This window comes from Grampus griseus, assembly GCF_964374135.1.
Source record: "Grampus griseus genome assembly, chromosome: 15".
Taxonomy (NCBI): Eukaryota; Metazoa; Chordata; class Mammalia; order Artiodactyla; family Delphinidae; genus Grampus; species Grampus griseus.
The window spans coordinates 34,756,234-34,771,195 of NC_139009.1; the positions used below are offsets into that span (position 1 = coordinate 34,756,234).

A 14,962-nucleotide genomic window follows, 5' to 3' on the forward strand; every position below is an offset into this window, starting at 1 on the left:
GTAACAGGAAACTGAAAAACATGTACCTTTCTACATTAAAAAAAAAAAAAAGTGAGGTTTCAGGGAAAGTAGAAGAAAGATAATCTGATCATTTCAGATATCACTTCTAAACCTCTACCATATTAGTGCTGTTATGAGGAATTCGAGTTTTCTCACTCACCCAAGTCCAAAGTTTTGCAAAGCAAAGCTTTAGCTGCCTATAACATAAAAAGCAGGTCATACTATTGATTTTAAACTGGAGTTGGGAGGGGGGCTATACCCGTATACTTGGAGCAGTCATATCTTTTAGATTTAAAAGAGAAAATTATCCACAATGTAAAAAAAAGGTGTTTGCTTTCACAAGTTACATGCTTTAAATATTCCAGGCACTAATCTGAAACCATCCACTGATGATACTGAACAAGCTGATCTAAGGTTCCAGGTACAAGTGGAAAAAGAGTCAGGAGGAGGATAAAGGCAGCTTGGAGAGATAGAGCACACTTTCTGGGAACAGAAACTTTATTTGTTTTATATTCATGTCGCTTCTTGTTTGTCCCATCCAGCCCTTCTCCCCTCTTCTATGCAACTTCATAACACACACCTATACACTTTATTTGTTGATCATCATAAACCTACTTATTAGGGTCCACACATATTAATGTCTGTTCAATTCCCAAGATACCTTTTATTTTTCTATCCATTTGGTTGGAGGCTCTCAGGAAAAAAAAAAAATTTCCAGGAAGCGCAAGATCCTGGCTCACAAAGCCCGACGTATTTGAACAACCTCATTCAACTATCTTATATCATTCTGTTGTTTAAATACACCAAAGGCTTTTTTGCATTAACTGTTCCCATTGCTTGTAAAGCTCTTCCCTTAGAAAGCTGCTGCTTCTTGGCATCCAAGCCTTGGCTTACTTTAGTGCAGGAGGAAAGAAAGACTTTTCCTTACTACCAAACTTTATCACATCAAAATACATATCGTTATCTGACAGTTTATTATTTTGTAGATAGCCTTTAAAATATAAATCCATGATATCAGAGACACACTCTGTCTTGTCCACTTCTTTATTTCCCAGCACCCAGAACGGGGCCTGGCATCCCAATAGGGAGCTCAATAAATATCTGCTGAATAAATGAACAACTTATGACTTACCAGCTCCATTAAGTGTACCATTCTAAAAAACCAGGCTGACAAACCAAGAGGATATAGTAACTGGAAAAGAAAGTATAAACAGAAGTGCTTTCTAATGACAATAGGTGCCGCCATTAGAGCCAGCAGATGACTCAACTCCTTAGAACACATTCTAACACACATTCAGAACACATTCAGAATCTCCACATACCAAGGTCATAGCACTGATATGAAGATATTTTCTACTGAAATCCCCAATCAAAATCAACTGTTAGCCTAAATACTATCCCAAGAGATCATTTTTTCCCAATATTCGAGAAAAAAAACCAAGGATAGGGTTCAAAACCCAGTAGAGGGTTCCAGTTTATATATGGTTTAACCAAGGTTTGTATGGTTGTGAACATGGGGTAGAAAGATGTTTCAAAGAACCAATGTTTCTGAATTCTAACAAATACAACATTTAATCCCAGACTATAATCATTTCCCTTCTCTCTTAAGGCTCTTTAGGAGACCAGGCCTGTGCCTTCAACTATTTCCTCTGTATGGGTGACTCTCAAATATACACCTCTAGTAAGAGTGACCAGTGTCCCTGCCAGCCTGGGACAGAAGTGTTTCCCAGAATGCTGGACTTCCAGTGCTAAAAAATTGGAGGAGTCCCAGATCACCCTATCTCCAACTCTGACCCCTCTCCCCATCTCTTGACCTGTATTTCCAACTGTCTGCTATCCCTTTAGGCAGCCTCCCAACACCACCGCAAACCTGACATGTCTAAAGTATTATCCTGCCTCCGATCAGGCCCTTCTTCCTGCCTTGCTTATTTTGTTAATGCATTAATCATTCTTCCCATAAACCGGGACAGACAGCTCAGTAAGCGGCCTTTTTTCTTGGTCTTCCATTTCTGCCCTGTAAGTAATCTAATTGATTTCTCTAATACCAAAGATTAAAAGGCTAGGCTAGAAATTCCTCTAAGAACAAGAACCACGTTTTACCAATATTTTACCCTCTATAATGCCTACCTATCACAATTTCTTACATAAAGCAGGTGATCGATACGCTTGTGTTGAACTGCTAACTCTGAAGCAGAATGAAGTTCAAAAAAACCATTTGGATTCTAGTGCTGGCTCTGTCACCAACTAGTTGAGTGGCTATGGACAAATCACTTGATTTCTCAATGCCCAAGAATGAAAATAAAATCATTGTAAAAATGCTTTGAAATTCAATGAGATATTATTACCTGGGTTACTATTTCAAAGAGAGAAAGCAATGACCCTAAATGATATAAGTACCCAAAGCTCCTGATGTGACTGTCCCCAAAACACCTCATCATGGCCTCACACAAGCTGCAGTCCCTTGTTCAGGTCTTCACATGCCTCTCTTAGTTCTACGGAGTTAAATGTTTCAAATTTAGATCCTAACATATGTCTCTAGGTTCACAGCAAATCTGGCTTACCACATTGTACTCTCAATGGTCAGAGTGTTTCTAACACAGGCACATAGAAGATGTTCAAGAAATCGCTTGTTGAATAAATAAATAAGGACCCACTAGTGTTGACGCCAGCTGCTGCATATTAGCTGTCCTTCTGTTAGGCACATGATTGAAAAACCAGGTGTAGAAAAGAAGGGCTAAAATCTGTAAGGCTCCTCAATGGTGAAGTCACTGTGCCTAGAAAAACACAATAATAGCCTAACCTAGAGTTCTGACTGTTCAATGAACCTTCTGTCTACTCCCCAGCAAGGAAAGATTACTTCACAAGGAAGTGATTTCAAAACTCCAGAGTTGCTGGTGTTTATGATAATGAAGGAATTGAAAGATAAAAATGGAACCATGCATGGCTCCCAAGAACAATGCAACGAACTCTAGCTGTTTGTTTTGGTTCCTCATCACACAATCCAGGGGGCAGCAAGGAAAAGGGCAAGGTCCCTGAGTGAAACAGTCCATGATTGGCTGTGCCAGCTCCATGCACTCAACAGCCCCAGCCGTGGGGAATTCCAAGCCTGCTTGGGTTAGCGAGTGCCTCTCCACTAGAAGAGCAGACATCCTCTTTGTCCGAAGGCTCTTTTGTTTTATTTCACTCCCATGTCAAATTAATACAAAATATACAGTGTCTTTAGTCTCTGAGTACATCATAAAAATTGGAACTCAAGGGATTCAAGGTTCTTCATAAGCAAGCCTCACTAAATGTTATTAACCCACAAAAGTCTCCCGAGAGATCAGTTTACCAGTTCTAAAGGAAGTTTACTAAAAATGTATCCAAGTTCCCTCCATCTTTCATACCCGAAATCCCCAGACTTTCCCAATCAGAAACTAGAAAGCAGTATTGTACCATGAGTAGAATGCTCAGAATTTAAAAAGGCCTTAGAAAGCTGTATTCTCTTATTTTATCAAAGAGGACACAGCAGCCCAGAAAGATTTACATGGTTTTCCTAGTATCAACAGAGCTGGTAGGTAGCACTCAGTTTTAACTGGTACCTCAATATTCTTTCCTCTACACTCGGAGGGAGGCAGTGGTTAAGGATGGGGGTGTGGGAGGATCAGACCACTCTGATGTTCCTGCTCTTCACAGTCAAGAAACAGTAGGCATTAGGGGCTTCCCTGGTGGCCCAGTGGTTAAGAATCCACCTGCCAATGCAGGGGACACGGGTTTGAGCCCTGGTCCGGGAAGATCCCACATGCTGCGGACCAACTAAGCCCGTGCGCCACAACTACTGAGCCTGCGCTCCAGAGCCCGTGAGCCACAACTACTGAAGCCCGTGTGCTTAGAGCCTGTGCTCCACAACAAGAGAAGCCACCGCAATGAGAAGCCCACGCACCGCAAAGAAGAGCAGCCCCCGCTCGCCACAATTAGAGAAAGCCCGTGTGCAGCAATGAAGACCCAACACAGCCAAAAATAAATAAATAAATAAAATTTATTAAAAGAAAAAAAACAACGAAGGAAAGAAATAGTAGACATTAAAAAAAGGGGGGGCTGACAGGAAAGAGGAGGGAGGTGTTGTTTTTTTTGTATTTGTTTGTTTGGTTTGGTTTTTCTATGCTAAGTGCTATAGCTTGAGTCCCTACCAAAAGTAACAGAAATGAACAGGCCAGTCCATGGCTGGTGAGTCTTTGTGTTGTCTTGAGAAGATCACTGAAGCAAATTATTGTTCTATAAACAGATTAGTCCAATTTCTATCCACAAAGCTATCTCACTGGTAGTGGGTAAGTATTCTAAGATAAGCATAAAACCCAGACTGAAATCAAATTACATATGCTGTATACCCAACTAATTGGTCATTAGACTATTTTGTGCCAATAAATCAGGTTCCCTGACTACAGAGTGGCTCTCCAATGGCTTCATCCATCCACCTAAGGATGGTAACACAGAGCTATTTTTTGTTGAGTTCTGATTAGTTATATTACAATTGTTAATTGAGAAATGTTACCTTCATTTCCTCAGACTCTTTCAGTATTGTTACTTTTCCTAACTTAGAGATTTTTTTCCAAGCTCCTATTATTTCATAAGCTAAATTCCCCACTCCATTCATTCTTTGGTCAAGTATTGTGTTTATTATTTCAAGGTTCGTGTTTATTATTTCAATTAAACTAAACAGTGACAGATGTGCAGGAAGGTTGTGTGCATGTACATGCACATTTTAAAAACAGGGAACATAGCCCTGAAGCATGGAGAAATTTTAAGCCTGAAAAACGATTTGCCCAAATGAGATCCAGTGAGAAAGCTACATATCAACAGAAGTCATCTTAACCTCCCTCACCACCATCAAATATTGCTGAAGTTTACTGCAGGCTAAAACATCAGGGGGCTATTTTGAAGGCTCAGCTGCAGGCACAGGCAATAGTAACGATGACCAAATATAAATTGAATTACCAATCAGAAAGCCATGTGGGGAAGGGCAAGATACAGTGGATTAAAAGAAGTGGTTAGAAGGATGTAACAAATTGTTGGTTCTCTTAATATTTAATACAACCATTGCCTGAGATCAAGGAGGAAAAAATTAATATTAAAAACTCTGGAACTTTACTAACAAAGCTGAGATAGAAGTTACTCACTAAGAACAAGATTCCTTCATTACTGAGTCTAAAAAGACTGAGTATTATTATGAGAACTTTAAAAATGATTATTCAAAGTTCCAGAAAGAAGGTAATATCTTACTCAACTACGGAGTGGGCTTAAAAATAAAAATCCAAGGGTCACAAACCAAAGACACAAAGTTTTAGATTTTAAACATTAAGACATTCTAAAAAATAAATTAAAAAGAAAAAATATCATTAAGACATTCTACTTTTCCCCAAATCCTTTTTTTTTTTTTTTTTTTTTAAAAAAAGCAAGATAGATCTGAACAACTGGACCAAATAACATGTAAGTTGGAAGGGGTGGGGAGAATTGGAGTTAAGACCTAATATTTTTCTTTAATTTGTTTATTTAATTTATTTATCCCCAAATCCTTTTAATCCACTATAGAAGTGGGAAAATTAAAGGATTTTTTTTCTATGTAAAGTATTAATATGGTTTCCCAGAGTGGATGATCACTTAGTTATTCTTTATTTAATTATTAATATTTCAAATAAAAATCATAGGATACTCAGAAATAAAAAGTGTCCTAGACACATCTGCCAAAGGAGATGAAAATAAAGGCTTAAACAAGATTATATATTTTTTATTTAGAGTTGAATGACTTTTTCCCCAAACCTCATATATTACATTCTACATTTATTTCTTGCTCAACTGCATATTCTTTAGAGACTTGGTCTTTCATTCTCCAGTAGAGTGAAATTATTTTTTCATTAATACATTTCAAAGGTTCATAAGAAGTCTTCTGTTGAATTTGAATTGTAGTAGCTATAATTAACTGATGAAAGTTGAAATACATATTTAAATTACTTCTGTCCACCATAATTGTTGACATCCATGAGTCAGTAGTAGCATTTTATGACAAAAATTGCTAAATGTCAGCAGTTCATTTTTCGGGCCAACAATGTGAGAATGATTGTAATTAGTGCAGCAAATATTCACAGTTTAAGCTACATTTCAATAAGCAGAGCAATTCAAAAAAATGAAGAGTAAGACAATATCAGGTACTCATGAACCTCCCTTCTAGATTTAGAACTGTAAACAACAACTTAATCCGCTTAGAGTTAAGCTTTTAATTTATGGCTGAACAAATGAAAACTAGATTCCCTGCTTGGCACCCTAGTTTAGAATTCTGTTTATTTTCACTGAAAGAATAACTTAAAATACTAAGACTATAGAGCATAAATAAGCAAGTATGAATTTCATCAGAAACCTGAATTTACAGTGATAACTTTAATGCATTTAACCACTCTAATCAAGTGCTTAAGCAGGTAATTAAGCATAGGCAGGTGATTATGTTTTTTAAAGAGTGCATGAATATTTCATCAAATTCTAAATAGAAAGGACCATATAAGAAATCAGATTCTAGAAAATTAACTCAACATATTGTGTGTGTGCGTGTGCGCGCGCAAGTGTTGCTTTCAAAAAATTCCCAGAAAAAAGAACAGTGTCTTCCATTCCTATTTATTCTTAGATGATTGTTTAATAGTGAAGTCAATTTACATTTGAAGACATTCTGAATAATCCTGTTGAACACCAATTCAAACAATGTGGCTCTTGTTTAACTCTTCGGTTATTTACCCATTAATCTCTTTAAGTGTTTGCTTCCTTAACACAGCTGTAGTTCAAGAGGTGGCCAGCAGTTGGCCTCCATTTCAGTGGATTTTCCTGAAAGCCCAGATTTCTTTCTGCAAACTTTAAAACACTGTATGCCTAAATAAATTTTTCATAACTTAAAAGCTTTCAGAAGGATCCAAAAGAAATACATTTGCTTTTAAAAATAAAAACCAAACAAAAGGAAGCCACACATACTGCAAAGACGTTCTCCGTAAAACATTCTGTTCAGCAGATCTGAAATGTCTCCAAAGGGATCAAGAACCACTTGGTTTGGAAGCAACAGTTGGGAACTCATAACAGGTTGGTTAAAAGCCAATAGTGACAGCCATGAGGAGATCTTTACAGCAGATTAGGAGTGGCTGAGATACCAGGCACTGGGCCTTGCCTCATCTCCCCACTCCATTTATTTGGAATGCCTTCAACTGTACTTTCAACTACAAAGTACAGTTGTTCAAAAGCCTCTGTCCTTGGTCCTCTGTTCTTTTCTCCTTTTAAGCTCTTCCCTGAAGACTGCAATCCTACTAGCTATGATATTTATGAAGACGGCATAAATCTACATCTCTGTTTCTGCAAGAGCACCCAAACTAATCCCCTATCTCCCAGTTCTGACTTAAATATTTCCACCAGGATATGCCACCATCATGTCACACTCAACACATACAAAACAAATGTGTTCATCATTATCAAAGTAATCTCCTCTTTCAGTTTCCTTGCCTTTGGTAACATCAATTCCACTTTTCTGGTCACCAAAAATTAAACCACAGGAACAGTCGTGGACTCCCTGGGGACCTCTATCACACACATTCAGTTTACTTCACGTGGCAGATTGCATTCTTCAACGATGGCCACCACTATATCTCCCATCCCACACATATTTCTACAATACAATCTTGCCACTTTACCATCAAATGGTGAAGTTTAATTCCTCTCCCCTTGAATCCGACTGGCCTTAAGACTCATTTAGAACCAAAACAATGTGACTGAAGCAATGCCACGAGACTTCCAAGGCTAGGTCAGAAAAGACCATGAAGCCTGCCCAGTTCTCTTGGAACAGCCTCTCTGAAGGAAGCCAGCTGCCATATAAGAATTTCAGCTACCCCAAGACTGCCATGCTGAGAGGCCACATGCAGTCCCAACTAGGCCCTATCTTCTAGCCATCCCACCAAGGTGCCATAATGTGAATAAAGCTGTCTTGGACCCTCCTGACCAGTTCATCTGTCAGCTGAACACCACCAATTGAGTTCGATAAATACCCCAAGGAGAAGAATCACCCAGCTAGGCACTGCCCTAATTCTTGACACATCAAACCATTAAATAAGAGATGTCCACAGCTTCTCTTCTAAGCATTCAAAACGTCATGTGTAGAGTTGTTACTATGTGGGGATAAATATTAATTGAGATGCCACTTCTTTCCCTCCATTCCCAGAGCCATTGACTCAGAGGAAGCTCTCATCACCTCAGCTCTAGATTGTTAGAGCCGATGCCAGTCTCTTCTCACTACTATCTGTCACTACAATCTATCTAACCTAACACTTCCAAAGGAAACACTACATTGATGCACCAACACCATAACCAACATCAATCTCATAATGTTTTACATTTGTAGAAAGTTTAATAATGCAAAAGGGTCTTCATACATAGGTATCTTACTTGATCCATATAACAAAGGCCAGAGAGATCTGTCAACAGGGCAAATATTCTTTTCCTTACTTTATAGATGAAGAAATCAGAGGCTGAGGAGAGTAACTTGTACAATCTCATTGCCAATAAACAGAATGGATGTAAGTAGAACTAAGACCTCGTGTCATAGATTATTGCTATTTCTCCATTCTACATGCCTCCTATGATCTATTTCAGGTCGAAAATGTTCAATCCCTCTCTCCATCCCTAGTACAGCAAATCTGTTTTCTAGGTATCCATAATTTGACCTCCATCTATCCAAATGTATGATATTGCCTAGTAACTCTACCACCAGCACCACCACCACAAATCAGCCTGGCTCATTTACTCACCTAACAATATGCCATGCTGGTTCTAGCCTCTGAACATTTACTCATAAAGTCTCCTCCTTTCTCCTCCTATCTACTTAAACCTTACTCATGCATTAGCACAAATTCCACCTCCTCCAGTAAGCCCTCCCAGCCTTTCTTTGCTGCTTTCTCTCTGCTATGCCTACAGAATTTGTAAATTTCACCCAAATTTTGACAATTACATTGGCTCATCTTGTTCAAGTGTCTTGGTTTCACTTTCCAGGCTGGTGTTCAGCTAACACACATCCATGCAGACAGCAATCTTGGGTGCTTACAGCCAGTGTCTGTTCTGACCAGTCAGTGCCCATGACGTACCATTTGTTAAATATTTTGAATTTCATCCCTGCTTATTTCCCCAACTAAACCATATGCTCTTTGAGAACAGGAAACTTGTCTCATAAAGAAGTATTATATCCTCCAAGCCAAGCACAGTACTAAGCACACAGCTAGTGTTCAATATATATATTTGTTAATTGATTTGAAGGGAGGGAAGTGTGTTGTTTTGTGAGAAAAAAATATTCTTAAGTCATGTCTACACTGGAAAGAAAGAGCTGCAAAGACAACAAAATATTTTCAAGATCAGCAGTTTAATGTCAAGGACATTTTTTAATGTATCATTTAAAGATATTCTGTGCAGCCCATAACTGCCAAAATGTTTTATAAATGTTGTACCAGGAGTGTGAAAAAAATGCTTCAAAAATATTCAAGGAGTAGATGTCTTAACGGCCCAAAATAAAATGTTTGCTAAGGCTACACGGCTGGCAGAACTCTGCTTCATTTCAAAAAGTTTCCAGGCAATGGAAATGTTTTCCTGGAAAATACTACCTTTTATTTAGAGAACACTTGCCATGAACACTTAGTCATTAAGTAATTTAAGGTTTCCTCACAAGCTCTTTGGAGGAAATCTATTATATGAATGAATGAAATTATCAGCACCTATAATGTCAAAAAAAAAAAAAACATTTGGCTAAATGTACGAAATCTACTTAAGTATTTTTCCAAGTAAGGGGGAAAAGTCCTTTATAATTTTTGGTCTATTTACTGTTCTTTTAAATTTTTCTATAAGATAAAATTACGAAGAAAAACACAAAATCCTTAAGTGTTTCTCTGTCTGTAATATACACAAATCCAAAAAACTGGAGGGCTTATTTTATTCCACAAGTCAAGTAATTTTCAAACAGACAAAACAGTCATTTCATTCAATGAAAATAAATGGTAACTTCAAATCTATTTTTAGCAAAATCTTTGAGTTTGTGTCAAATCACGTTTCAATAAGAGAGTGACTGGGTTTGGACATTTCACTCCATCATCTGCAGTAAATCATACAATGAAACCTAAGAAAACAATTTCTTCCAAGAGTTTTGAAGCCAACTAAGTCCTGTTCTTTTAAACATCAAAAGACACAACTAAATTCTACTTTGAGCACATGGTTTGTGCATTTAATCTTTTTAAAATTAAAGGGATATTTGCTTTGTTTTACCTGTTTAGGATTTCGGTGAGTTTCACAAAGCCAGTGTAAGCCAGTTCAAATGCTCCTCTGTGCCTGGACTGTAAAAGGTGCTGTTTAAAGTAATCTCCTATTTCTTTTACCTTCAAAACAAAATCAAAAATAAATATGCCATTTATGTTTACACTGACAGATGTATTTATGTCAGTAATGCCATTTATTTACTTACTTATTTATTTATTTATTTTTAGTAAGATTATTTAGAACTCAGGTCTCAATGCCCATCCACTTAGCACCTATTATGCAACAGGTAATATTTTAAGCGTTTTATACTATCACAATTAATTCTCACAACAATTCCATGAAAAAAGCACTATTATTATCTCCACTCTACAACTGGGAAAAATGAGGCCCAGAAAGGGCAAGTAACTTATTCAAGGTCATACAGCAAGTAGATGGTAGAACCAGTACATAAATCCAGGCAATCTGGCTCCAGAGTTGGCCATCTTTAACTGCTAGGCTAGAACTGCCTCCCTATGCCAGCTTCACAAATCTTGCTGTGTTCTCTTTGTTAGCTCATATCATTCAACACCAACAGCAAATCACACAAGGTGACAACCTCACAAACCTAGGCCTAGGTGAAGTAATTACCTTTTACTCCCCTCTTCAAAAAAAATTTTTTTCTATTATGGTTAAAATATACATAACATAAAATTTACCATTTTAACCGTTTTTAAGTGTACAGTTCAGTGGCATTCAGTATATTCACTTTCCTGTGCAACCACCATCTATCTACAGAATATTTTTCATCTTCCCAAACTGAAACTCCAACCCATTAAACAATACTTCCCAATAATTACCTTTTAGAGATAGACAAGTATTAATGGCCACACAAGATTTAGTGTGCAAAGGGCCTCCTGAAAATTGACAGGCTTCACTTTGAGTCAGAACCATGGAGTTTTCCAGAATGCTACCCAATCACTTTCATACATGCTGCTTTTCTCCATGCAAGTTTAAACAAATAACAAATATGACAATCTACTTTAAAGAAGACATGACTGACAATTAGTTGCTGATGAAGTTTTGTACAGCATTAACTGTTAAAGTGGTTGGGTTGATTCTACATTTATACCATAAGATTTGGTAGCTGATAAGCTTTAGAGAATCCAGATTTTGTATAAAACTCAGGACCAAAGCTACAACTGGCACTCTCTTGATCCAGGTCTCCCCAGCAGGTCACAGAATGGTGAAAAAGCAAGCTAACCCAAGATAGCTCACATAGGCTTATCTAGAAACAACTTCTACCTCAGCACAGTGACTGGTATTCTGCACACATTAGAGATGATAAACAGTAGAAAGAGTAGTTAAACGTGTAACCATGGGCAACTGCCTCAGTCTCATCTATAAACTGGGAATAATAATAGCACTTGCCTCACAGATTGTGTATTAAAATGAGTTAATAAATCTAAAAGCTCAGCACAGGCCCTTAACTTATAAACCAATTCAGTTCAACGGGACCTCTGTCTGGATTTCCAAATAGAAGAAAGCTAACGACATACTCTAAACTCAAAATATATATGATTATAGAAAGACGGGTGATACATTTAGAGAAATAAGAATCAGATATGAGATCAAGAAAGAACCAGAAAAGCAGGATATAACAGAAGTTTTTAAATTCTAACAATTTAATATCCCCAAAGAGTGCCATGTCATGTTCTTCAGCTAAAGTTTTCAGGTGAAGAGCTGATGATATCCCTAATTTTTAATATTTTTTACAAGCTACATACTACTAGTCGTCAAAAATCAGGAGTCAGGGTAAGCCTTATCATTTTACCTTCAATACGTAATTTCAGAGTATATTTTGAACAGAATTATCAAGCACAAAATCTGAATTTAACCCCCAAGACACACCTGAAGCTCAATAACCCTACAAAACAGGACCAGAAGAAACATCAGTTAACTAACTTGTTATGACCATCATTTCTATTATTAGAGAAACAAAAGAAGATTTATAAAAAGGTGTACTAAGGCACAAAAAATAAAAACAGGAAGTCATAGAGCTGGGGTCTCTCTAACATCCTTAATCTTTTTTTAATGTTACAGATATTAAAACATACTTCAGGAAAACAGAAATGTTACTGGTAAAGTGCTTCTCTGTGGACTTACAATCTAGTTCTTAAACAAAGATCAGATTTTCATTGCTTCCTTTACCTTAACTCCCTTCAAAGGGGCTTAAACCAAAAGGCATATAATAATATCAAAGACCTCAGAGGTGAATGAGACCAGTGGATGGTCTCTCTTCTGAAGGGTAGACCTCAACCCTAGGTAATCCTGGCCTCAGAAAACAGAATGAGATTCTAAAGACACAAGTGAGAGGTAGACCATTTTTTCTCATTCCATTTTGCACTTAATTTCCCAACAAACCCACCTAGGTAACACCCAGGCTTAATATGAATTTTTCCCTTTGAAGAGAGTATATTTCTATTAATCAGACAGTAAGTACTTTTTTAGCACCCTGTCAAATGCTTAGCAGCTTAGTGCTGGGTAGACAAAGAACAAAACAAGGTGTTTGTCCTCCGAAGGCTTTCAGAGAAAACCAATATTCTGGATGGTATCCATCAGAAGCTTAACAGCAAAGCTTAACTGCACTAAGAAATGACAGCTCTTTTTGCATTGAAATGAATAATTAGAAAAAGCTTCATGGCCAGACCTTAAACAGGATATACATGAGTGAACCAATACAGAAAAGGATAATTAACATGAGAAGAAGCTGGCATACTAGAATAAATGAACAAACATTTATTAAGTATCCGCTACCTGTCAGACACTTCACTGGGTCTTTTTACATGAATGAACACAGACTATACAGGAGAGTGATAGCAGACCTGGCTGAATGGCCTCAAGATTTCATGCTAGAAAATAGTGGAAGAAGACAGGGTTGCAAGGTAGGGATGTACCCTATCACAGTGGGTGGGAGGAGTCAACAGGGCAATGTGGTCCATGAGTAGCTGGACAGGGAACAGGGGCCATGCTGACACTCTCCCCTTGGATGATCAGACTATAGGGAACATATTTAACCCTGTAGAAACTTATGACAACAGTAGAATCAGAAAAAGAATTTCAAAATTTTATTTAAAAAATGAATAACTCCTCTGAAAATTCAACTCGATTGCCTTTCAATCTATTAGATACATAGCTCCTATTTAAAGTTCATAAAAACTTTTCTTTTAACATGGATGATGTCTTTACAAAATATTTTCTTAATAAATAATATATATCTCAGAATTTCTGAAAGACAATTAAATATGGGAAAAAAAGGGCACTGATTTCTATTCTTAAAATGAAATTCTAATCACTATCTTTTTAAGTTTAGTGTATCCTGGTTCTAACCTTCCATAAAACCTACTTCTATAGGCAAATTAACATGCTTTATGGATTTACAGGGTATAAATTTCCACAGGGGAGGAGAGCTACATGCTATGTCTCTAGGCACCTATAATTCACCAACAGACTAGCTACGTGCCATGTCTCTAGGCACCTATAATTCACCAACAGACCAAACAGGGGAGCTAAATGCTCACCTAGAGCATAAAACCCACAAAGGGCAAATGTAAATACATTTTTTGTTTGTCCTTTATCTAGATAGTAGAGAGAAATACAGTAGAAAAATCAAAGCTAATTCCCCTCATTATGAGTTAGTAAGTCCATAAAGATTCAAGTATACAGGTGGGACATTTCTACAAAGAACATGTGCAGTGGTTAAGATCTGGGATTCTGGAGCCAAGAGGGCTGAGTTCAGGAACCCTACTCAGCCTCCTTACCAATACAAGCTAATTACGTAAGTAACAGAGTTCTCTCATCTGTGAAATGGGGATAAAACTAGAACCTACTTCACAGGATTATTCTGAGAAATAAATGAGATTATGCAAATAAGCATTTAGCAGAGTACCTGGTAGAGCATAGCAATCAATATTGCTAAATGTCAATTTTTGTTTTCATTTTGTGTCATCAAGTAGTGAGACTTAACCCCTAAACCTTAATTTAAATTTTACTTTAAGACACAGCCACGGGCTTCCCTGGTGGCGCAGTGGTTGAGTCTGCCTGCCGATGCAGGGGACACGGGTTCGTGCCCCGGTCTGGGAGGATCCCACATGCCGCGGAGCGGCTGGGCCCGTGAGCCATGGCCACTGAGTCTGCGTGTCCGGAGCCTGTGCTCCGCAACGGGAGAGGCCACAACAGTGAGAGGCCTGCGTACCACTAAAAAAAAAAAAAAAGACACAGCCACAACCTTAGGAATGTCAACAGGAGTTTCTAATTCCACTTTGGTTAAATGGAATAGTTTATAAAAGTTTATACTACAGTAAGATAATTAACATCTTAAACTGGACATTCTCTACTATAGTGATTTCCTACTAACACTTGGGATTTCGTGAAAGCCCAAACATTGTCCTACATAATAACAAAGATGATGGTTTCCTGGTATTCAGACATCTTCCCACCAGAACGTTTATTCTTTGTTTTCTGGCAAATCCTTAACCATGTGCCATTTTAACAGTTGCCTTTTAGTCTGACTTTTTGAAATGAATTTGTCTTGTATCCCCTATTACATTTCCAAGCCCTTTGAGCTCAGAGAACCACATATTCTATTTCTTAATATTCCCACAACACCCTTGTAGTAAGGCAGTCAATA

The 14,962-nt window shown here is 37.6% G+C and overlaps 1 protein-coding gene across 3 annotated transcripts in view; it reads right to left on the minus strand.

Annotated features, from left to right (window-relative positions):
• THADA (THADA armadillo repeat containing) overlaps positions 1-14,962 on the minus strand; it is a 314,312-nt gene that overhangs the window by 240,654 nt on the left and 58,696 nt on the right. For all 3 annotated transcript variants that reach the window (XM_082672019.1, XM_082672020.1, XM_082672018.1), the window contains exon 22: positions 10,306-10,415. In XM_082672019.1, the coding sequence (XP_082528145.1) occupies positions 10,306-10,415 (110 nt within the window). The remainder of the gene's footprint in view (positions 1-10,305; positions 10,416-14,962) is intronic.